The 26,741-nt window shown below is 39.2% G+C and overlaps 1 protein-coding gene across 2 annotated transcripts in view; it reads right to left on the bottom strand.

Annotated features, from left to right (window-relative positions):
* RAB2A (RAB2A, member RAS oncogene family) overlaps positions 1-26,741 on the bottom strand; it is an 86,314-nt gene that overhangs the window by 27,421 nt on the left and 32,152 nt on the right. For both annotated transcript variants that reach the window (XM_023248779.2, XM_019822712.3), the window contains exons 3-5: positions 16,401-16,468; positions 5,126-5,208; positions 4,645-4,737 (exon numbers count right to left, since the gene is read on the bottom strand). In XM_023248779.2, the coding sequence (XP_023104547.1) occupies positions 4,645-4,737; positions 5,126-5,208; positions 16,401-16,468 (244 nt within the window). The remainder of the gene's footprint in view (positions 1-4,644; positions 4,738-5,125; positions 5,209-16,400; positions 16,469-26,741) is intronic.

Genomic DNA, 26,741 nt, shown 5'->3' with positions numbered 1-26,741 from the left:
ATAAGCCATATTTAAATAATACCTTATTTTGGGATAAAATTACGGTTTTCCACTCCCGCTATCTCTGATTATGTCTGCATTTGCAAATGTTATCTTAGCAAAGAGGATTAAAGACATGTACGTTTGAGAGATTGTTAAAAATAAAAAAATAAATAAGTGGCAATTTAGGATGCATGATCTTTTGGGGCACCTGGCTGTATGAGTCAGTAGAGCATCTGACTCTTGATCTCAGGGTCATGCTTTCGAGCCCCATGTTGGGCATGAAGCCTACTTAAAAAAAAAAAAAAAAAAAAGGAAACATAAAAGAAGGCACAACTTTCTTTTATCACACCCTTCTTTACTTGTTTCCTCAGTTTTCCAGGCATAAAAATCATATTGTTGTCTTTGACTTTCATTCCCAACAATCCCATTTAAATGGTTTCCATTACTTAACTATCCTCCTTCCTAGGGCATTCATAACCCATACCCCCTTTTTGTTTAGGGCTTGTATTATAACCCTTGACTATCAAGAATTTTTCATCTTTGTAGGCTCTGCTTCCTATTTCTTGTGTAACCAGTTTAAAATGCCATAGTAAGAAAAATCTGTGTCATCTGTCACTCTGACTAGGCCACTGCCCTTCTCAAATCCCTTCACTGGCTCCCTACTGCTTAATTCATCTAATTCAAAAATTGCCTACTCCCTGTTCCCATGTCTACCCCAATTCACCTCATCTAATAATAATTACCTCATTTATCTCTGTTCATTCCTATTCACTCTTTGCATGTCATACATTCTTCGTTCCTTTCTCCTAGTTTCTTCCTTAAAATGTCTTTCCATTTTAAGCTACTATGCTTAAATTATAAGGGCCACCCATCTCTACTCATTAGAAACACCTCTTGTATATACTATGCTTTTCCTTTTCACTTAGACTATAAGCTCCTCATGGGCAGGAACAAAATTTAAGCCATCAGTAAGTGGACACCCACCATGTTTGAGACACAACGAAAACACTGGTGAGATTACAAGTATGAAAATTCTCTTTATTCTTCAAAATTCTTCTCTTATTATTTCATACCTCACCACTGAATGGTAGTAAGAATACTTCCATACTACAAAGACTAAAGTTTCCCTACAAAAGCCTTAATCTTAAAAGGTTTAGTGAGATAGTTTAAATGAAGAATAACCATGAAAGGCCTTGGGCAAAGGCCAAGATGACAGACACTTCTAGTCACAAAGAAGTAACAATTGGCCTTTTATAATTGAAATATTACTTAACTAAATATTTTCTCTTGACAGCAAACCTTCATTTCTATTAAAATAACTTTTTCTAAAATGAAATCTATACAATACAATGCTATTTGCTATCTTACTGGTTTGTTTCTACAACTTTATTGTAGTATAACTGACACAGAAGAAACCGCACATTTAGTATAAAATAGTGAGTTTGACAGGTTGACATGTTTACCGTGAAGCCATTCACGTCTCCTCCTTTTCCTCACACCCCACTGTAATCCATCTTTTCCTTCCACTTTACCCTAGGCAACTTATGATCTGCTTTCTGCATTTTCTAGTATTTTATATATGTCTTCACTACTATAATTTATATAATTACACATCTTCATTTTTGTCTGGGTTCTTTCAGCATAATTATTATTTTTTAATGTTGATTTATTTTTGAGAGAGAGAGAGAGAGAGAGAGAGAGAGAGAGAGAGAGAGAGAGAAACAGTGAGAGCAGGGGAGGGACACAGAGAAAGAGGGAGAGACAGAATTTGAAGCAGCCTCCAGGCTCTGAGCTATCAGCACAGAGACCAACACAGGGCTTGGACTCAGGAACCGCGAGATCATGACCTGAGCCGAAGTTGGATGCTTAACTGACTGAGCCCCCCAGGCACCCCTCAGCATAATTATTTTGAAATTCATCCACTTTGCTGCATATATCAATGGCTCTTTCTTCTTTATTGTTGAGTGGTATTCCATTGTAGAACTATATCACAATTTATCCATTCACTTATTATTGGAAATGTGGGTTGTTTCCACTTATGAGCTATTATAAACCAACCTGCTAGAGTATTTTGTGTGTAATTCTTTGTGTGGCCCTATGAAAACATGTTTACATTGAGTAAATACCTAGGAACGGAATGCCTAGGTGTTTTATCGTATGCATGTTTAATTTCTAGAGAAACTACCAAACTGTTTTTGCAACTGGCTGTATCATTTTACATTCCCATCCGCAATATGAGAGTTTCAGTTCCTCTACATCCTTGCCAATACTTGCTACGTTAATCTTGTTACTTTCAGCCATTGTAATGAGCGTGAAATGATTGAGGTTTTCTTTAATGTTTACTTATTTTTGAGAAAGAGAGACAGAGTGCGAGCAGGGGAGGGGCAGAGAGAGGAAGACACAGAATCTGAAGCAGGCCAAGGCTGTGAACTGTCAGCACAGGGCCCGATGTGGGGCTCAAACTCACAAACTGTGAGATCGTGACCTGAGCCGAAGTTGGACGCTTAACCGACTGAGCCCCCCAGGCATCCCGTCTCCCAGATTTTTAAAAAATGCTTACTTATTTTGCGTGCAAGAGAGAATGCACATGCGTGAGCACCAGGAGGGGAGGGGCACAGAGAGGGAGAGAGAATCCCAAGCAGGATCTGCACTAACAGTGCAGAGCCCAGCATGGGGCTTGATCCCACCAACTGTGAGATCATGACCTGAGTCAAAATTAAGAGTCAGACTCAGCCACCCAGTTGCCCCCCACCTCCAGTTAATTTTTGTATATGGTGTGAGGTAAGCGTCAAGGTCCCCCCCAATCCCCCCGCGGCTATCCAATTATTTCAGCACCATTTGATGCTTTCACCTACTGAACTGTCTTGGCACTTTTGCAAAAAATTAATTGACCATATATGTATGAATCTACTTCTGGATTTCTCACTCTCTTCCACTGGTCTATGTCAATACCAGACTAAACTGACTGTAGTACTTTTATAATAAATCTTGAAATCAGTACAGTACAACCAGTGAATCCCCCAACTCTGGCTATTCTATGATCTTTGCATTTTCATACAAATTTCAAAATCAGCTTGCTAGTTTCCACCTTCTTAAAAAGCCTAAAGAATTTTGGTTGTGGGGGGTGGGGAGCACCTGGGTGGCTCAGTCGGGTAAGTGTCCGACTTCAGCTCAGGTCATGATCTCACAGTTTGTGAGTTCGAGCCCCATGTCAGGCTCTGCACTGACATCTCAGAGCCTGAAGCCTGCTTTGGATTCTGTATCTTCCTCTCTCTCTGCTCTTCCCCTGCTCACATGCTCACATGTCTCTCTCTCAAAGATAAATAAAGATGAAGAATTCTGACTGGGAACACAATGAATCTTTAGATCAATTTGGGAAGACCTGCCATCTTAAAAATGAGTTTTCCAATCAATAAGTACAGTGTATCTCTCCATTTATTTAGGTTTTTTTTTTGTTTTTGTTTTTGTGTTTATTTTGATTAAAGGACTCTACATATAAGAAAGTAATCATCTAATATTGGAAATTTAGGAAGACCATGGTAACTAGCTTAGAGTTGGGGGGATCAAGTAGATGTGACGAAAATACTTTCTTAAGAATTGTTTAGGGATTATTTTTTATTGAGATAGAATTGATACATAATACTGTGTAAGTTTAACCTGTACAATGTGCTAGTTTGATACATTTATATGACACAGTATGATTACCACCAAGGTGTTAGCCAACACCTCCATAATCTTAATTATCATTCCATTTTGTAGTGAGAACACCTTTGTACATATTATGCTTTTCCTCCGCATACCGGGACTATAAGGTCCTCAGAGGCAACAACCAAATTTAAGCCATCAGTAAGTTGCCACCCACCAGGTTTCAGACACAAGGAAAAACACTGATAAGATAGAAGTATGAAAATTTAGAATACTAGTTTTATTTGTTGCCACTGTAATTTTCTACTAAAATTAGTGAAGCCTTTCCCACACTCTGTAAGTTTAGAGAAACTATGGCCAAAAAAGTTTTCCCGTGTACTATTATTTTAAATGTAGAACACAAAGACGTTAGCTGCAAATAATGCTCCCTAGAGATATAAAATGAAATGAGATTAAAAAAACATTAGGATAACATGAATATAAAGCCTTAGAGGTAAGTTTAAAAGCACTAATGTGATTATCTACTAAAGAGTATTAGAAGTGTTTCAGGGCTTTCATGAAAATACACCTGAATAATATATGTATTATATGAACTTTTAATGCACATTAAGTCATAAAAAAAAGAAAAATATTTTTTTCTTAACTCTGCACACATTGTTACTTCTACTGTGAAGTATTTAAAATAATTTGGATAACATTTAACAGTGATCTACAGTGTTTTATTTCAATTATGAATCAGATGAACTTCCTTCAGATTAAGGTTTACCTTCCAACCAAAACTATTTCTAATAATAATAACAATAATAATAATGACAATGACGATGATGTCCCACAAATCGTATCATCTGTATTTTAAAACTAAAGAATCACCTTAGGATTTTCAAAATTTTGCAATTTAAGACACCAATAACTTACATTTGGACAAATGTAGAAGATAAGCACTCTAACAGTTATCACACAAACTGCTATCCACAATCTTCATCGTTAATGCAAAAAAGCTTTAGATAATTTTTTTACCTTTTATTTCCAATAAGCATAATGACCATGTTGGAATTGGAATGCTGGCGGGCATCTTCTAACCAGGTTGTTAAGTGGTTGAATGTATCTCTCCTAAAAATAAGAGAAAATTTGACTGCTGTTTTCAAAGTGTTCTCCCTAGTAGTGTGCAATGAACAGTACACATTCCATTAAAGGTAACTACTTTTAGCCATATCCACTTACGTAATGAGAAACAAATCTCAAGTACGGTTATCTGGAAACGAAATGTAACCCCACTTTAGAAAACTCCAATGTGTAAGTAATATTACCAAATTGATTAACTTCGGTGTTTATTTACATAAGAAAATAATTTAGTTGCAGATTTCTGTAGTAAATTTAAATTCAAGACACCTCAGTTTTAAGGTCAAAGGCAAAGCCATACTCTGATAACTGGCAAGCGTATTTACTTAGAGGAAGTCTCTGCACTGACCAAATGGATGGACACATCCCACGTTCTCACCTTGTAATATCATACACTAGCAAAGCGCCTGCCGCACCTCTGTAATATGACCGTGTGATGGAACGAAAGGACTCCTGCCCTGCCTGTGAGGAAAGAAAAGGTTGAGAGTTTTCTTTAATAAACTGTCCTCTACGTTTTCTTTTCATTCATATATAGAATATGGGCAAGTAGGGAATAAGCGTGCAAAGGGAAAGAAAATCTAACTTCACCAGTCTTAGGAAAAAGTCACAAAATACTACCACGACTGCTCAAGTCAACCAGACGCACATGTCCCCCCCTCCCAACCCCCCCCCCCCCCCACAGCCGCCCCAACAAGACCTCTAAACCTTTTTTGGCAATCCCTGACAACCCAATTTACTGAATGGCTTCACAATACATGAATCATTATTAGAACACAGAATGGACTCCTAGCAACTAAGCTCTGAAGACAAATTTGAAAGGAAGCAAATAACCCAGAGCCTCACATTTGAATTCAATAACCCACTCCCTGGGGCAGCTGTTGACACTAGAATAAATAAAGTCCATTGTAAATAAATGATGAATGACATCTTTACGCCCACCATCTGCTGGTGTAAAGGTTGTTGGAAGGCCAAGGATGCAGATTTTATCAGTTATATCATAAACTGCAGTGAGCTTTCAACAGTCATCAGATGGAATTCTTTGAGCAATCATTTTATTATGAAAAACAGAAAATGGTTCTGAATTTAATTTATATAATTTTTTTCTCCACACTTAATCAATTTCCTCTGTATTTGATATATAATGCTTGTCAAAAAGCAACAGGATGTAAAAGTCTTCTTTTATCCACTTGTGAAAACAGACTTCAGAGATTATGCAAAATTAGCTAATTTCTCTCTTCTCCGGGTGGCATTAAGGCTGGTGAGGGATATACGGATTGCCTCAGGGCTTAAAAGTGAGACAGGTCTTATCAAAAATACTCACAGTTTTAATCACTTTTCTACCTTTAAGAAAAGATACGTATGCAAAGTAAGTAAACACAAAGCCAGTTTTCACAATGTTTTATATTCAAAATCTACTAACCTGAAAAATATTCATGTTTGTATTCTGACTTCTTACCTTCCAATCCAACTACTCAATCCTTCCAACCCTCAGAATTCACACAGCTCAAGTTCTGCCTTGTTCTAACACTCAACACCGTCATTCCTTGTCTTCTTGGCCCTCCCACTATACTCGTCCCCTCCGGTGCTCCCCCGGAGACGGTGCGCCCAGCGTCTAGAACCGGGTCTGGCACACAGGCATGCGGAGGAAGGCTCTCAAATGAAAGAATGAATCCTAACGTCTTAATCAAGTACACAAAATGGTCATTGCTCCATTCCACCTAAAGAAGAGGACACTGGTAAATCCTAACATGCTAACATCCAGTAAAAATAACTTCCCCTATGTGAAAACTAAAAATGAGACCTTCTCTTGGTAACTTGCAAACAATTCTGGCACTTTTAGAATAATGTCTTATGCTAAACTGAATACGAAGAACATAAAAGAACTGTACAAATGGCCAACTCAGTTCATATAGTTTGAGGTTAAAACATTAGATGATACTAGCTAGAAGCATGAAATTCATTAAAATTGTTTTTATGTAATTTATTGAGATGTATCTTTCCAAAGAAGTCCTTTCAAATCCAAGTTCAAAATGTAAGCACTGTGGGAATTTTTTTCAACTGCTTATTAGTGTGGGAAAACTAAGGACTACATTTTTAAGAGAGTCATTCACTATGAATTATATATACCAACACAGGAGTCTTGGTAAATAATACAAAAAAAAAAGATTTTTAGTAAAAGGGAAAACAGATTTTTAAAAAGAAGAAAAACAAATCTATACACCGTTTCCATTCTTCCCATATTGTTTTACCAAAAACAAATGTTCCAGTATGGAATTTTGTACACGATGCATTTTATACTGAATCCATTCAATCTGGTTTTGCCTACCATTACAAATTAAACAGAAACTCGAGCAAATAAAAAGCCAAACATCCCCAGTGAGGACTATGAACATAACTATACATCTTAAAATCTAGATTACTTTATAACAAGCAAAGATCAGTATTCAGAATAGTTCTGAATTCTTCAGACCTGACTGGTAAGAAAGACATCCTACACACTGGTCTAGTGTGTTAATGGCATTGATGGCCTTGAAATAAATCTTGCCCAATAAAGTTTTTTTTTTACTATGGCGTCCTTAACTATTCACAAAATGTTTTAACATTTAACAACTACCTGCATAAAGCTAGCCCAATGGTTAATTACCTTGAACATATTAAGGCAAAGTAATCTAGTTTTTAAAAAATACATTAAGAGGGGCACCTGGGTGGCTCAGCTGGGTAAGCATCTGACTCTTGATTTCGGCTCGGGTCATGATGTCATGGTTCGTGGGTTTGAGCCCCATATTGGGTCCTGCAACGACAGCGTGGAGCCTGCTTGGGATTTTCTCACTCCCTCTCTCTCTGCCCCTCCCCTGCTCACGTGTTCGTTCTCTCTCTCTCTCTCTCTCTCTATCTCTCTCAGTAAATAAATTAACATTAAAAAAATAAAAATAAATAATTAATATAACCTGACCAAATGATGATCAACCTATAATGTTTCACACAAAAATGAATGTCAACTTAGGAAATATAGATGTTATTTTGATCCTCTTCAATATAAGGTGTTGGCCTCAAGAAATGTTAGAAGCTTGAAACTGAACAGCATTTAGCATTATTTGTAGAGGGACTCCTAATAGTAGCTGAAGGTTTTAAAAAAACAAAAAGCATTTAATGAAACTGGAAATTGGACGATTGGCTAAGTGAACAGCACCAAAAAAACCTGGTTAGAGTGGCCATAAGTTTATCAGCTCCCAATACAGCTGTTTGAGTTCTGTAAAAAGTCAGCAAGATGCCCAGATATGCAACAAAGAACCGAGCAAGCCAGCCTTGCCAGATAACGGGAGGTGCTCATTTTTTCAGTGATGCTTAGTGTGAAACAGTCATAGGGCATCTGTGAAAAAGAATCTTTACAGACCTCTGTTTTCCATGTGAGGATTGCTAAATCAAATAAACTTGATTCTTTAGCCCATTCATTCATTCATGTGTTAATTTTAAGTGCAGTCTCCCTGCAGTGTGGGGCGCAAACTCATGACCCCAAGATCAAGAGTTGCATGTTCTACCAACTGAACCAGCCAGGTGCCCATAGCCCATACCTTTAAAACTGACTTCGGTTGGCAGATAAATATCCCCCAAATTGACTTCTCCATGTGCCTGTCTGTCGCTAACAATTTTTGCGGTAACCAGGCCGGGAACTTAACTCCTCCTCCTCTCTTGTTACCTCTAGAACATACAACTTTACACACAGTAAGCTACCGCTCAAAAATTCCTAACCATCCTGAATTTAAGTCTTGATCTCTTGGGAATCTGATCTGTTTCTCTAGAATTGTATCTTCTTATTCGATAAAAGTCTTGTTCATACAGCCAACTTTTTTTCCTACTGATACTCTGCCTATCTTCTGAACATTCCTGCCTTTGTGCCTGTGTAACTCTGCCTGAAGAACTGCTTTCCTCCACCTCCCCAATTTCCATTTCCTCTGAGGACCAGTTCAAGCCCCCTGATTCTCTCACAAAGCTAGGAAGCTAGTCTACCACAGCCCGCAGTTATCTAGTTCTCCTCACACACCCAAGAGCACGTCCATGTGATCATTTGGTTCTAGTGTTATTGATTATATAAAAGCACACACTGTTCAAATGCTGGTCTTGTTTCCTGTTTAGTTCTCCTTGAGGGATAGCCTAACTCAGAACACTGAAGTATATATGGCAGGCTCTCAAATTATGTTACCTTGATTGATCCCAAAGGGCTGATAAAGTTTGAAAAATAAGATTTGTGACAATCAGTATTATAGTAATACCTCTGTTCCCTGTTAGCCATTTGTCTAACAATGCCAGCTATATAGAACCCAGCCAAGCACCAAAAAAGAAGAAAACAAGGATTTCTAAGTAGCCAAGTTAAGTTGTCCAGGCCCAAGAATGGAATCTCAGGTACTTGACTAACAGACTCAACCTAAAAATGTAGACCTGTGATCAAGGAACTGCTCTCATTAAGGAAAAAGATTTTGAGATCTACATGCATGACCAGACTTCTGTTTTGGATGACAATAATACCAGTAGAAATCAAAGTGATTTTTAGGCTGCCTCAGTCACCACAGCAAGGACACAGAAAAAGTCAACCTGCACTATTTAAAGCTTTTTAAGGGAGTTTCCTACAGAAACCAAAGTAGATCATCTTGAGAAGAGAAACATGGTTGTGAATATCTATGTTAAATTCTTTTAAAAAATTAAGAATATTTACTTAAAAAAAGAGAGGATTTCAGACTCTTTTAACACCGCCACTTAAGAGAAACTGGAGACCGCAGATGGGAGGTAAATAGGAGAGTCGAATGGATGTCTAAGGTATTTTCCTGCCCCTGTAGTTGTTCAAGAGAAGGTTGACGACAACTGCTGAAGGAGGCAAAAGCCTCCCCACTCCCGGGGCGGGTGGGATGGGAGCAGAGAGGAGGGGCAGAGGCAGGACTGTGTCCCAGTGCTTGGTTCCAGGCCCTTTGCCTGGTCAGCCATCCTTACCGCCGCACTGAGCTATAAAAAACACCCATTGTTTTTGGTAAGAAGTTGAGTTATAAATGGACACATTTTACAAAGGACCAAAAAATGCCTGTGAGGTGCTAAAAAGGTACTTTTTTAGCATGCAGGCACATGACTTCGCACATTTACCAATAATACTAGTTCCAATGTATTGTTTGATGTATAAAATATCTGTAAACTTAAAGTATTTTGAGGGACGCTGAGAAGAAACCTAGACTTAAAACATTTACGCTACAAATTTGGGGGGAGAGAATTAAATTTTTTTGGATATACCGGAAAAGGTAAATGAATAAAGAAGATGTGGTATACATATACAATGGGATACTACTTAATGATCAAAAAGAATGAAATCTTGCCATCTGCAAGATTTAGATTCCATCCAACATGGACAGAACTAGAGTGTATTATGCTAAGTGAAATAAGTCAGAGAAAAACAGATACCATATAATTGCACTCACATGTGGAATTTAAGAAACAAAACAGATGACCATATGAGAAGGGAAGGAAAAATAAGATAAAAACAGAGAAGGAGGCAAACCACAAGAGACTCTTAAATACAAAGAACAAACTGAGGGTTGCTGGAGGGGAGGTGGGGAGGGAGATGGGTTAAATGGGTGATGGGCATTGAGGGCACTTGTTGGGATGAGCACTGGGTGTTATATGGAAGTGATGAATCATTAAATTTTACTCCTGAACCAATACTACACTGCAGGTTAATTGACTTGAATTTAAGATAAATAAATTTAATTAAAAAAAAACACTACTTTGATACATTTTCCACCTATCAGACTGCAAAAAAGAACACCCAATATTCTGGCGGTTCACTGTTAACAAGGCTGTGGGAAAATAGCACTTGCTGTACCAGTGGACGCGCAAAGTGGAAGAGTCATGGGTTAATCTCCAGCAAGACCGCCTATGCATTTATTTTGTGCCTAAACAATCCCACTTATAGGAACCTACCCCAAAGACATACTGGGTGAAATGCAAGTTACAGGAAACAAAACAACTTCAGAAGGTCAATGGGGCTGGGGTGGGGACTGTTTTAGATTAAAAGAGTCACGATAATCAAATGCGAGGGAGATCTTGATTGAACCATGGAATTTTTTTTTTTTTTTAATTTTTTTTTCAACGTTTATTTTTGGGACAGAGAGAGACACAGCATGAACGGGGGAGGGGCAGAGAGAGAGGGAGACACAGAATCGGAAACAGGCTCCAGGCTCCGAGCCATCAGCCCAGAGCCCGACGCGGGGCTCGAACTCACGGACCGCGAGATCGTGACCTGGCTGAAGTCGGACGCTTAACCGACTGCGCCACCCAGGCGCCCCGAACCATGGAATTTTTTTAAGTGAAAGTACATTTTTTTTTTTTAATGTTTATTCATTTTTGAGAGACAGAGAGAGACAGAGCATGAGCGGGGAAGGGGCAGAGAGAGAGGGAGACGCAGAATCCGAAGCAGACTCCAGGCTCTGAGCTGTCAGCACAGAGCCCGATGCGGGGCTCAAACTCATGAACTGTGAGATCATGACCTGAGCCGAAGTCGGGTGCTGAACCGATTGAGCCACCCAGGCACCCCTAAGTGAAAGTACATTTTGAGAACAACAGGAAATTTGAACACTGGGAATAGGAGACTGGTATAGAAGGCAATTTTAGTGTCTTCGTTAAATATCTGTGACGGGATAATGGTACTGCGTTTAGGGGGGAGCATACCCTTAGAGGATGTGTGCCGAGGTATGAAGGACGGTGTCTGCAACTCTGAAATAGTTCAGAAGGGAACACAGTAAAAGGGACAAGGATGGAGGCCAGACTGCTATGAGTGCACACGGTTTCACGTTCTGCACTGTGGAAACATCTGACGTTTCGTAATTCAAAAAAATAAGAAATGAGAAATCCCTAAAACTTGAAAACAAACAAATGAACCTAACTGTATCAAGTTGGTGGCACAACCGATTCAGATGAGAACTGTTCCAGGTTAGGTTAAAATAGTACTTTCATTTGATGCCTCCAGGGGTACATGTATGCTAAGGGAAAAAGAAATGCAATAAAATCTTAAACTACAAAAGAAAAAGAAAAAGAAAAAGAAAAAAGAAAAGAAAAGAAAAGGAAAGAAAGAAAGAAAGAAAGAAAGAAAGAAAGAAAGAAAGAAAGAAAGAAAGAAAGAAAGATGTGACAAAAAACATAAAGAAGAGTAAGAACACAAAACAAAGTGGGTAAAAGCTGGATGAGGGTGTGAGAGCGAGAGTGGACTTCTTACGTCCTCCTTCCATCAGTCATGGAATAAGAACTGGCTACAATTTGTTTTCTTCTTTGATTTACCCTGACAGAGACTAAGAATATCACACAGTCGACTTCTGATAAAACAAAAAAAAAATTTGCACAGGGCCCAAGGAAAGTGCTTTAAGGGAGGGACTGTTACACTGTTACCACTGCTACCAGCAAGCCCTCTGGGGACTATCTGCTGGCAACTATACTTACTATTTTCAAAAAGGCAAAAAAAAAAAAAAAAAAAAAAAAAAAAAGCAAAGACGGTAGATGTGGAAATTCTGGGAGAAAACTCCTTATTTTGTGTAAATGGAAATGGATATACAGTGGATGACAAACATCCTAAGATACTGAGTCACTGGGGGAAAAAAAATCACTTCTTTAAGGCTGATGAAACAAATAATAACATTTGGCATATTTTTCCCTGAAGGCTCTAGGATGGTTCTGTAAATGTTCTGAGCCAGGAATAGACACGATCCTTGCTACTAAAAATGTAGTTTCCTATCCAAATGTATAAGCACGCTGCAAAACATTAACGATACGGAAACCATGTTCCATTCAGATATAAAACTAAGCGTGGAAAGAACCATAATGTGTGTAACAGAGCATCTATTAAAACAGTTTTGGAAGTTAGGTACGAAAGTAAGATGAAAACCTCTAAGGCAGAGATTCAAGAAGCAACTTTCAATAGTAGTAAGTTAACAAGAACTACCTTATGACTGAGCAATTGTACCACTAGGTATTTATCCAAAGGATACAAAAATGCTGTTTCAAAGGGGCACGTGCACCCCGATGTTTATAGCAGCACTATCGACAATAGCCAAAGCATGGAAAGAGCCCAAATGTCCATCGATGAATGGGTAAAGGAGATGTGGTGTGTGTGTGTGTGTGTGTGTGTGTGTGTGTGTACACACACACACACACACACACACACACACATACAATGGAATATTACTCACTGATCAAAAAGAATGAAATCTTGCCATTTGCAAAAATGTGGATGGAACTAGAGTGTATTATGCTAAGCGAAAAAGTCAGAGAAAGACAAGCATCATATGACTTCACCCCTATGTGGAATTTAAGAAACAAAACATGAACATAAGGGAAGGGAAGCAAAAATAATACAAAAATAGAGCAGGAGACAAACCATAAATACTCTTAAATACAGAGAACAAACTGAGGGTTGCTGGCAGGGTGTTGGGTGGGGGGATGGGGTAAATAGGCAACGGGCATTAAGGAGGGCACTTGTAGGGATGAGCACTGGGTGTTACATAAGTGATGAATCATTAAATTCTGTTCCTGGAATCATTATTACACTATATGTTAACTAACTTGGATTTAAATACATACATAACAAAAGTAGTAAGTTTTCTGAACACTCTTTAAAATCTGAGACAGGCTACTGGTGCCTAGCACCTGCCATGCGGGAGGCCTGGACTTCTTTCCTGGGAGTCATGATGTCTTCAATGGTACCAGTCTCTCCGTTTTAGATAGAGGAAAGAAGACTATCACTCTGCCTTTCTAGAGGAAGTATGAACAAGGTGTTGTTGTTTTTCTAATTCTCTTTCATGCTGTCTAAAATAAGCAATTATGACAGCAATTATTAAATAACCACAAGAACCTGGAGCTCAATACCTAACACAACAGATTTCTTCTGACAGATCACTGAAATGTAAAATAATCAACTCATAAGCAAGGGGGGGAAAGACAGGACTAGTTAACCTACAACAGAAACAATTGGGGAATGAATGACTTGTTCAAGGTTCAAAAACTGGAGGGCAGGAATTATTTAAGAGAACACCTCAAGGACAGAAGGACAACCGGATAAATGAGAATAAACCACAACAAGGTGCTTTGTGTCCATAATGTCACATAATTTTCACTATGAAATTAACCTTCCCTATGGAACTATGTACTTTAGCAATAACGTCTCTTGAATGCATCCAATGATCCTACAGACTGTTTAGAATGAGATTCTTTACTTACTCATTCAATAAAATTTACCAAACATCAGCCAGTACACTATGAATGCAAGATACAAAGTTGAGTAGGATACAGAGGGTCCTTTCCCTCATGATTATTATGAGGCTGGTGAACAAACAACTATGATAACAACAGGAGCAGAGCTGTAACAGAAATATACATAAATTATGGGGAGAATCAGCTATCTCATGGGTGTCACAGAGGCTCCAGAATTGACATCTGAGCTGGTCTTAAATGGAAAACGGGGGGAACGTACTTCAAGCACAGCAAGTATTCATGCAAAGTGCAAGGTATGAAAGGCATACTTATTACAGAAGAGCAAGTGGTTTGGTTCACACAACCCTACACGGCAGGATGTGTCCTGCACGAGTTTATTAGCTAAGAAAGCAAGCTAGCTTACATAAAACCACCCACTTCTGAAAAAGAAGAATAAACTCTTTTAACACAGGAGAGAATACTTCCTTTCGGCTGGAGAGCATTAATTTTAAATCTCTAGGAAGGAAGGGACTTTGCATATTTCATTTTTCTCTTTTCCAAGCAGTTCTGAAATCATGTCACCCGAGAGACTATAAATCAAAAAAGTTATGAGACACTACAGGCTCGGGGTGGGGGAGGGGAATGCTAAGAAACAGTAAAAGCATAAATCTTCACTTAAAAAGAAGAGATAAGAAACCACAAGAACCTTGAGTTCAATATATAACTCTGGAACAGAGCAAGATAGAGATTTAGGGGTTTCCATCTCAGGGATTTACTATGTGATATGTAGGAAGTATCAGGAAACCTAGGTGTCACAACAGGCTGCAGCAACTGGCTGGGTCTTGTTGTGAGATGTTCTCCAATCTGTGAGACCGAGAATCCTCCAAGGTTCCTTTCTTCAATAACTATTATAGGTGACAGCTAAGAAACTAAGACTGAGCGACAAGAGAAAAAACGGACAGGGGAATATAATGATAAAATTCCCCATCTTTTAAATTTCATTTACTAGTTTAGAGAATTTGCTTTGTCATAACAGGCGACCTTTTGGGTTTTCTCAATTAGGGTTCTGTAAAGAATTAAGTCCTAATTGCCCTACGGCAGTGGTTCTCAAAGCGTGATCCCAGGACTCCCGGGAGTCCCTAGCCCTTTAAGGGTCTATGAGGTTCTCCATTTCCCAACTACTTATTTGTGTGAGGTTGCATTTTCTTTTCTTTTTTTTAATGTCTATTTCTGAGAGAGAGCGCATGCTGGGGGAGGGGGCTGGGGGGGGGGCGGGGACAGAGCATCCTAGTCAGGCTCTGTACTGACCACTCTACGTGGAGTTCTAGCTCATGGACCATGACATCATACCTGAGCCGAAGTCGGACGCTTAACCGACTAACCCACCCAGGCACCCCGAGGTTATATTTTCTTCATATACTCCAACTAAACAATACACATTAGACCCTATGCAGAAGCAGGTATGAGAATTCAAGCTGTTTTCTATTAAGCAGACAGTGAAGAGGTTTTTCAAAACGTAACAAAATGACACTCTTCTCACTAGAAAAACAAAGTTTTTGTTTTGGAAAACCAGTCAATTCTCATAAAAATTGCTTTGTTGATCCTAACACATAAGAAGTTTATTATACTTATCTTCAAGTGAATTACTAATTGGGTATTTATAAGTTTCTCAGTTTTGTAATGTAAATATTGATAGCTATAAGGCACATAAGCAAAGGCTCTTTGGAGTCCTCATTAATTTTTAAAAGTATAAAGAAAGGGATTCTGAGACCAAAAAGTTTGAGAACCGTTACCTTAAGGTATCCATTGTATGTAACAAAGTAACTTCTCTATTATACACTTAAGTCGGGAGGAAAGAGAAAACAGTATCCTGTTGTGCGGTTTAGATCACAAACTGGTACTAAAAACTCTATAGCACAGCATGGAACAGACACTCGGTGAACATAAATGGGAGGGAGAATTAGGGCTGGGAGCAAGGCTGCTTCAAGTGGTTGGGACTAAATCAAACTTCTATTTTTTATGTTTTAAACCAAACTTTTAAAATTAATAAGCGGTCAGATCAAGTGACTCTATCGTGTTTACATTCATATTTTATTTTGTAGGTGTACTTTAGATATGCTGCTTTATTTTCTTAAAAACAGTTTCTGGAGCATTTCCATTTAGACCACACAGCACGAGCATGTGTTCAGACACGTTCACCTACACCCAAGGCCTGTGATACACCTGTTGAAAACACTGCATAAGAACACCTAATCTTTTCTGGCACCACATTTCATCTCATGGCTATGTGGATGCTGGTGCCTAACAAATCATAATAGGCATAAAACGACATTAAAACAAAACAAAACAAAACAAAACAAAACAAAACAAAACAAGACACTGTACTTTCATAGAACAACTTTACTGAGGGCATACAATGTATTTGCTATACTTACCGTATCCCATATCTGAAGTTTTATCTGTTTTCCATCAATAGTTATCATTCGAGCACCAAACTCTACACCTGAACAGACAAAAAAATGATTTGTTACACAAACTAGTGGGACTATATTTCACATTTAAGGATTTTTTTTAAAAAAGGATGTTTATTTCCAGGACATACTATCCCAGATGATACATAGATGAACTTTACCAAATATGGCCCCTACCCTGAGAAAACAAATAAACTAAGGCAGAGGTGCTAAAAGGCGTAAGTTAAAGACACAATTAAAATACTAAGATATTCAAGTCTAGTAGAGTTAGAAAACAAACTGTCGTCCTCATGTTTTCATAGGTTCCATAATATAAAAAAACTAGAAATGAGATTCAAGAACCATAATTATTAGTAACAATATTAAAATTCCTTGAAAACTATTAATATGGTATAAAAATCACTAAAGGGATAGAGGCCCTTCAACATCATAGCTTTGGTTCCCAGCATGGGTTATCAACTAGTAAAGAACTCTCCTAATCCCACTCCAGATAACCACTGTTTAAACATACTTCGAGACATTGCTCTAAGGGAAGATACACACAGAAGTGTACGTACACTCTATACAGATGGGGGCACATAAGTGCCGCTCTGCAATTCGCTTCTCAGACAACAACAAACATTACTCCGTATCACAAATCTCATTACAAATCAATCAGTCAATAAACTATGCCATTACTTTTGGTGACTGCATGTGTGTGTGTGTGTGTGTGTTGTGTGTGTGTGTGTACACACACTTTACTAAGTTGGTAAGCTGGTTACAAATACAGGTCATTGCCGAATTTTCTCTAAGTAGCTAAAACTGAAATGAACTTTCTGCATACATCTTTCAACTAAGGATTATGACTAAAGGCAAATTATATGAAATAGAATTGCAGGTCAAAGGGAGTACAACTTTTTTTTTTTTTTAAACATTTTTTTTAACGTTTATTTTTGAGAGACAGAGACAGAGCATGAGCAGGGGAGGGGCAGAGAGAGAGGGAGACACAGAATCTGAAGCAGGCTCCAGGCTCCGAGCTGTCAGCACAGAGCCCGATGTGGGGCTCGAACTCACGAACCATGAAATCTCGACCTGAGCTGAAGTCGGCCGCTTAACCGACAGTGCCACTCAGGCGGTCCTAGGAGTACAAACTTTCTTAACACAAGTTAACTACTCTGGCTTTTCTCCTTCATTTATCTTTTTTTTTCCTCCTCCCCCCTTATCATCTTTTTTTGAAAGTACTCAGTCTGGGTGGCTCAGCTGGTTAAGCAGCCAACTCTTGATTTCGGCTAATGTCATGAATTCAGTTTGTGGGATTGAGCCCCACACTGTCAGTGTGGAGCCTGCTTGGGATCCTCTCTCTCCCTCTCTCTCTGCCCCTCCGCCACTCACATTCTCTCTCACTCAAAATAAATTAAAAAATTTTTTTTAAACATAGGAGAAAAAAAAGGGATAATTTCAGAGCAGCAAACAGCTGTGAAGGAGACTCTGAAAGAAGTCTATCACTTCTATTACACTGAGTCATTACTGCTTGGAGTGCGCTCCATCAGTATTTAGATCAGAGTCGGGGTGAAGGGAAGACACACATGGTCCTCAGAAACCAGATGTCAGCTTGGCAGAAAAACAGCTTCTAGTTGCCCAGGGGAGGGCATAATGCCCAGTGTCAGAATTCCATTTCAGCAGCTCCTGTAACTCCCCCGACCATGATCAGGAAGATGGGACAGACAGGTAATTTGTTCTTTCGTGATACGTAACTCGGTGAAGTTTTTACTCTACATCTTAACAATGATTCCATCCCGGGGCCAGAGTCAATACCAGGCAACTAATGGTACATTTCTCAGAATCAGAAATAAAGAAGAGTTAGGGAGACTCAGGAGTCATGATGTACTAGAATGAAAAATGCAAAACTGCAAAATTCTGCCACACAACCATTTTTTATACCTGCCAATCCACATATTAATTACAAGTATATACATATATAAATCTAAAAATATATATAAATACATACATACATATTCACACGTACTCTGTGCCACAGGGTGGGAGACACACAAAACAACCGCCCACCAGCTTACCACTAACATGAAAATGGGAGTAGCTGAAGGGAGAAACCAGCGGCTAAATATTATACAAGTGCTCTTTGAGGTATCCGATATTTAAAAGGAATGTACTAATGTACAATATTCTATGTAGCTAGACATTTAACAAAGTGGAAGCTTTTTTGTGAATCTATTGTTTCGTTTCTAGCCACAAACTAGAGAGAGAATGCCTACTTTTCCTTCCATCATCACAGATGGGCTTTTAACCTCAATCTAAAAATGCTGCATCACTCACTGGGATTAAAGATTTCTTCAATCTAATGCATAATGTCAAATTGGACAAAAAACAACTACAAACTAGAAACAGACCCTTGACTCGTGTTGGATGGGCAAGGCCCAGGGACTGACATCTTGGGCAGAGGGACACAGATCTGAAGAATGACTGGCATCCACTGTGTTCTGGCAGATGAGAGGCTAAGGACACCTGTGCTGCGGGACTGCTGCTATGGTTCCTGCTTCCTGACTCCAAAGATGCTTCATTCCTGCCCATTCCCAAGTGTAAGTCTTCACTCTCCTGAGGGTTCCATGTAAAATTCCAGGAATTCTAACATATCCCCTTTTGCTTTACCTAGCCACACTTGGGTTTTGGTACATTTATCTCTTTAGTCAAAGTAAGCAAAGAAAGGTTGTTGAAGCTTGAAGTCTTTTAAACAAAGATTTTGCCTGTAAAAATATATCCAATTTTATTATTATTTTTTTAAGTTTTATTTATTTTTGAGGGAGACACACACACACACACACACACACACACACACACACACACACACACAGCGTGAGTCAGGGAGGGGCAGAGAGAAAGGGATACACAGAATCCGAAGCAGGTTCCAGACTCTGAGCTGTCAGCATGTGGGGCTTGAACTCACAGACCAAGAAGAGATCATGACCTGAGCTGAAGTTGGACGCTTAACCGACTGAGCCACTCAGGCACCCCAAAATATATCCAATTTTTAAGATGTTAAATGAAAATCGTATCATATGAAAATCAGAATTTGTTTCTAAAGCAGGGAAATGTCATAATAAAATTGATGTTTTAATATTATTTATCAATAGGGTCAGGATACAGAATTTAAAAACAAGAGGTAAAGAACTAACTAGTTCTTTTTTTTTTTTAATATTTTTTTTTCAACGTTTATTTATTTTTGGGACAGAGAGAGACAGAGCATGAACGGGGGAGGGGCAGAGAGAGAGGGAGACACGGAATCGGAAACAGGCTCCAGGCTCTGAGCCATCATCAGCCCAGAGCCCGACGCGGGGCTCGAACTCCCGGACCGTGAGATCGTGACCTGGCTGAAGTCGGACGCTTAATCGACTGCGCCACCCAGGCGCCCCAAGAACTAACTAGTTCTTAACAAGACTACTGTATTATCCAGGAATGAGATAAAGAATGATGGCAGGAAGAAAAATACATCTTTTTTTAAATTTTATTTTAGAGACAGAGTGAGTGTGTGAGTGAGGGAGAGAGGAAGAGGGAAAGAGAGAACCTTAAGCAGGCTCCATGCTCAGTGCAAAATCTGATGAGGGGCTCGATCCCATGACCCTGGGATCATGACCTGAGCTGAAATCAAGAGTCGGATGCTCAACTGACTGAGCCACCCTGGAGCCCCTTTTTAATTTTTTTTATTTTCTGAAAAATACACATCTTAAAGGAAAAACTGACAAGCACTGATTACTGAAAAACTATGATTTGTTTTCCTATCAAATGAAACAAAAACAGAATCTGATTTCAGTTTCAGAACTGTAACTCCTTCTCATTAACCTACTCGTAACTGGGCTCAATACATTGTGTGACTGGGCTCAATACGTTCTGTGTGGCAAAAGAAAATACTAAAACTTAAGTGCACTGTAAGACTCAGAAACCAAAACTGAAAACCTTATTTCTTTTCTGGGTTATTAAAAATTTTCAATCTTTTTTCTTAAGTGTATATGGGTGTGTGTGTGTGTGTGTGTGTGTGTGTGTGTGTGTGTGTATTTATATATATGCTTAAGAACTCAATTTAGACACACTTTCCTATCGTTTTTTCAAGGGATAAACCATCATCCCCTATGCCCTTGAGGTTCTCTTCTCAGATGCATTTTCAATTAACAGCCAATCTGGCTGCCAGAGAGATGGTCTGTGGAGCCAAATGCAAGAAGGCCTCATTTACCTGATGTTGTTAGGGAGCGATGCTTATTTTTTCAGTTATGTTATTCACTTGCAACCTTCCAAGACAAAATAGTCTGAAATGTAAATAGATACTTTGTAACTGCCTCTAGATCATTATCATCCTTGCGTAGTAAGAAATGTGAAGCCTTGCGAAAAGGAAAAGAAAAGAAAAAAAAGGAAAGAAAAGAAAAGAAAAGAAAAGAAAAGAAAAGAAAAGAAAAGAAAAGAAAAGAAAAGAAAAAAAAGAAAAGAATGTGAAGCCTTGCAGGGTAACCATTTATTGAGCAAAGATCAATGTCTACTAATTGTGGGACTGTGTGAAAAATGTTAAATCTCTTCTGCGTCAGTTTCCTTATCTGTAAAATGATATTAATAAAACCCATCTCATAGGATTTTTTTCAAGATTAAAGGGTTACTACACACAAAACAAGAGCGGGGCTTGGCATACAGTAAGTACTCAGTATGTGTGAGCTATAATTATTATTCCCTACTCTATACCAAAATTTCTATACCACCACTCACATAACTAATGATGCCAAGCCGTTTGAGAAAGGGCCACTTGTCAGAGCCAAGTGACCATGGGGCTGTCACAGCAGAGAGCAGAGCCACAACAGCAGACAGAACACAGGGACCTGTGCTGGGACCTAGACATTGTGGAGGTTCAAAACAGAGACTTGTGGGAAGAAAGCTTTATGTTCCTAGTTCTAGAAACAAGGGAGAAACTAGATTATTGAAGAGTAACTTCCTTAACTTTCCATGAAAAAATGAATAGCACCTTTAAGGTAAACCACTAGAAGTTTCCAACTGCAGAGAAAAAGATCATCATGCCCTCAACTTGTAAATTATTCCAGAGATTTTGGTCATAAATTACACAAACAAAACAAAAAGGTGCAAATATTAGACAAGGAAAAATTTATGACTTACAGATAGGCCAGTCTGGGCCAGTCTACCCAGAGCATGCGAAATAATTAATTTCACAAAAGTAATGGTGAAAAAAAAAAAACCTACCCACAATAGTAACAAAATAAACTTACAAAAAAAAAAAAGCACAAGGCCTGTAAGAAGAAAATTATAAAACTTTACTGAAGAGCATTTAAAAAGTTGGGGGGAAACGGGGCACCTGGGTGGCTTGCCTCAGTCAGTTAAGTGTCCGACTCTTGGTTTTGGTTCAGGTAACAAAACCCACAGTTTCATGGGTTCGAACCCTGAGAGTCGGGCTCTGCACGCCCTGCACACTGGCCATGTGGAGCCTGCTTGGGATTCTCTCTCTCCCGCTCTCTCTGCCCTTTCCCCTCTTGTGCTCTGTTTCTTTCAAAATAAATAAACTTAAAAAAAATAAATAAAAACAATGATCAAGAAAACTTCAAAAAGGAAAAATGTCAATCACAAATTAACTATACTACAAAGTTACTATAAATATCAGTAGTATATTTTCTCATGAAATAGAGAAAAACAGAAACAAAACAAAAACCCAAAACAAAAATGGAATAGATTTGAGAGTCCTCAAACAGACTTGCTTACCTATGGAGACTGAGCATATGACAAAGGTGATGGCTCAAGCAGGAAAGAAAGATGGATTATTTAATTAATGGGTGTGGGGCTACACGTTATATATGGATTAAAGAAAATCATATACGTGGCCATATACCAGACAGGGTATGAATTTACAGTATTAGAAAAGTACTTAAGAGAACAGGAAGTAATTTTTGTACTGGGGAGCCTTCCTTAGTGAGGCCTGGAAGCCAAAAAGAAAACCATCAACAGATTTGACAAAAAAAAAACCACAACAACAAACCAGTAATAGAAGGGGCAAAGATAAAAACAGGTAATTCAAAGAGAAAAGACACAGAAGTGGATCTTAAACATATGAAAAACGCTCAGCCTCACTAAAAATTAGAGAGCAGGAAAGTAAAATAATCACTATTCTCTGCCCATTTCACAAAGAGCAAAAACACGACTAAGCCACAGCGGAGGGAAGGCCCAGGAGAAACGGGCACTTCAGTAGCCACCGGTGGAGGGAATGCACATCAGAACAGCTTTGTGTGTGTGTCTGTGAATACATTTAAAACCCTAAAAGGCTACAAACACATCAGTGGTTGCTGGAGGGCCAAAGGAATATTATATAGGGAATTTAACTTTCTCTGGAGTTTTGTACAATGTTTTCATAATAAGCACACCGTGTCAAGGAAATACATTTTACTATTCCAGTAACATAGACTCTGAGATCTAAACTCAATGTTCACAGAGTGCTTTTAAGCTATCTCCCTAGTTCTTGGCAATGTTATCTCAGAAAAGTGAACCCCAATTAAATGAGGGGTATTTGTAACTGATCTGTGGGAAGCCTGACACAAGAAATGATGCTTCAATTCTACAACCTTTACCCCCAAAGGACACTTTCACTCCTCAGTCATTTCTTATAGGACGGCTGCTTTAAGGATGTGGGGGAGTTAGGCAGGAAGGTGGCACAACATATGCCTAGCCTCTATATCACTGTTTGTTGAACTGTCCATTAATAGGTAGTGAAATAAATGTAGTGGGCATCAGTGGGCTATAACTAGAATTATTTCTACACAATATAATTGAACAGCATTAATCAAATGTATGCATCAAGCACTGTAATGTGAAATGTTTTTGAAACTTTCTCCCCAGAGAGATAGTATATTAATTTAGAAAACATTTACATGTACCAACATTTCCATGTACCAGGCACTGGAGATACAGCAATGAACAAAACTGTAACAGTGCTATCACGAACTTTACTCTTATCCTGGTGGGAGACAACATTCACTTATAATCACCTGTATAAAAAGTTAAGGAGAAAAATAAATCTAGGCAAGAGGATGGGTTTGGGGGGGGGGAGGCTATGTGTGTCCACGTGCACTTGTAAAGGCCTAGGAGGGAAAAAATCAGGAGCTATCTGGAACACGTTAAGTTTGAGATGCCTAATAGACATCTAAGAAAGGAGATGTTGAGTAAGCAGCCGGATATGTGCACATGGGGAGAAGAGAGCCTCGTTGGAGTGAGTTCCAAAAAGAAGGAGGGGAAGAGAAAAACCAGAGACAGAAATTACGAACAGTCCTATCTGAGGACTTTTGCCAAAAGGAAACAGAAGGACTGAAAGCTGGAAAAGATAACAGTCATGAAAAATGACAATCAAATGGGGAAAAATGAGTGACATTCGGGAAAAAAAGAACTGCTGAAGCAGTGCTCTTGAGTGGGCCTTGGCTAGCAACTTGGAGTTCATCCACAATAGCGAGGAGAAGGCTGAGTTCATGGGCACAGCGCAGGTAGGTGGGTCTGTGTGGTGATGGAAACCTGTGAAAATGCTCCCGTTCGCCTTTGAAATTTCCTGAAATAGAGACCAAGGCTATCCCATGAGAATGCAGACAGGAAAGGTGGTGCCTGATTACAGAGCAAGAAGGTGTAACACAGTGGTACAGGGAAGTGGAGAATGAACGGATTGGAAACAAAGTGTAACTGTCAAGTGGTTAGAAGTTAGTGTCCAAGAAACTAATGAGACTGGTTAGCCGGGCTCTGGGTTTTTCAACCAGCAGGATGGAGTAGATAGTTAGAGTTGACCTATGGGTTAGCCACAAAAGTGTGACGAAGCAAGAGGGGGCAGGAGTTGAGTGTGCATGCCGGGGTGATGAAAATGACAATTATAATGGTTAGAATTAAAGCTGGGCAAGGAGGAAAGTAGGACCACAAGAGGGGTGAGGGTACAAAGACAGCAGGACCAACGGATTATAGAACTGATGGGACAAATAAATCATTAGTGTTAGCAACTAGAGGGCGTGAGTTGGAAGGATGGGAGGACAACCAACCAGATGCATGACACTGAGATTCTGGAAGTGGTTCCAGGTACCGGTAACGATCAGGTCCTGGGTGTGACTATGGGAGTGAGTAGCTGAAGTAGAGAGGAAGCAAGAAGGAAGAGGCCAGGATGTGTGTGGGGGTGCACTCGCATGTACGGACAGGTCAACTGGTTTACAAAACTGGTAAAAACCACTGCTCCAATGCTTCTCAAGCTTTTCATATGAGTCACTGGGAGATCCTGTTCAAATGCAGAATTTGACTCAGTAGACTCTTCAACAAGCTCCCAGAGAATAAAGATGCTGCTGGTCCAGTATAACAGCACTTAAATACACCCAACGTTCTACTCTGGACCTTCAGTGTAATTATATCAGGGAAGCTATCTGTAAATTGCCTCTTTGATTACTATTGTTAACAATTCTCACTGAGATAGTAGTCAAAGGGTAATGAGGAGTATTTCACGGACTCATCCTTGCCTTTTATTTCCTCTGTTCCATCATTTAATACTTGGTCATGACCTGACCTTAGCGTTCTCACCTTCTTCTATTCATCAGGCAAAGTATGCAGCAGAATCAAGATACTGTCTTACTCACATCTACTGCAGCAAACACTCCAACGTTCCTTGAAAACAAATACACGCTAATGACCAGAAAAATAAACTGTCCGGATGGGTGTGGTAAGGTAGAGCAGTCAGGGTGGAACCAGAAAAACAGAAACCATATTTAAATACTTAAAACAGAGGCAATTTAATGTAGGGAGTTAGTTACAGGAAAGAAAAAGCTGAGAAGCTCGAAGAAGGGATGGTAAAGAAGCGGAGAGACTGGCACCAGCCGGAAAGTGCTGCCATCTCTAGGCTGGGGGGACACAGAGAGAAACCAGGGTTAGCAGAGCTCAGGAGACAGACCATCAGTGGGCCTGTCACCACCAGGGGTGGGGCTGGAGTCTTACGAGGACGAGACAGAAAAGAAGTCCCTTGGCTTCCCTTGTGCTTTTAGCTTCCTACCTCCTGGAGGGAAGCCACTGGTACAGCTGCCTGAGTTGCAGTTTTCCAAACAGCTCCCTTTGGTCCAACCCCTTCTCTCTCCACAAGTATAGCCCATGCCGCTTTCTGACAGTAGGCTCAGGCCCAGCCTCTCCATCAGATGTGCCATAACACCTTAGAAATTTCTATGAAAGCTTCAATGAGAAAAGGAAGACACTTTTGTTTAATTCCCTACGCTAAAAACCACTGTGTGGTTAGTTGTGTCAGGACTGAATCAGGCTTAAGACACCGCTACCGAGGTTCAGACTTACTGGGCAAAGAGCAGATCGTACACAAAACTGAGCTCACCAAAGTTAACCTATGAAATGGGGACCAGCATGAAACAACAGTACCTGTCTCACCCTTCGTTACTGTATATACTTAAAACGGAATTAAATTAAATCAGTTAAAACGGAATCGGAATATTCTGACAGGATAGCCACCTGGGAAAAGATTTCAAGGTATCTACAAAGTACATGTGGCTTGATTGACAACTATTAATTTATCTAATAATTTGATTAACAAACTCTGTTTGATTTGGTATTTTAAAAATACACAGGACATGAGACTCAACTTGCTTAATGGTGATCTAATGATACCTGTGAAAAATAAGCAGTCACTGGCTGAGAAGATACACCAACCTATTAGTTGTAAAATCTAAGTAGATTTCAGTCTAACAGTTACCGGTAACGGTCTCATTTATTCTTTGCAACTTAGGACACTAAAACTGCCTCCTGGCAGTTTTTCTCGATTAATAATTACTATATAAGTAAACCGAGAGCGTGTATCATGCTGCCAGGCACTGTTCCAATGTTTCACATTTATTAACTCATTTACTGCCCACAGTAACTTTGTAAGATTGGTACCACTCTTATTCTCATTTTACAGATAAAAGAATCTGAGGCATGGAGTGGTAAGGTGGATTACCAGCTAGTTAGTGGCACAGCCTTGATTTGAACTCTGGCAAGCTGGTCAGTCTCTCTGCTCTTACCCCTGTGCTCTCTTGTTTTGCAATCATTTGTTTCACCATTAAATGCAATCAAAATCTTAAATATGTCTTCTTGCTGTTTTCTGACCATTTTTATAAAGTTGGGTGATATTACTTTCACTATACTTGTATTTTTTTTTAAGTGATGAAACTAACCTCTGTACAGCAACAAATCTAGTGTCACTGATTCTTTCTGACTCATCACTAATAGAATGGATCCTCTCTCTCTCTAGCACATTCCATTTCCACTCCCCCCAAATTT

This window comes from Felis catus, chromosome F2 (assembly GCF_018350175.1).
Source record: "Felis catus isolate Fca126 chromosome F2, F.catus_Fca126_mat1.0, whole genome shotgun sequence".
Classification (NCBI taxonomy): domain Eukaryota; kingdom Metazoa; phylum Chordata; class Mammalia; order Carnivora; family Felidae; genus Felis; species Felis catus.
Note: the sequence above shows the minus strand (reverse complement) of the source record. Positions and strands in the feature narration are given on the sequence as shown.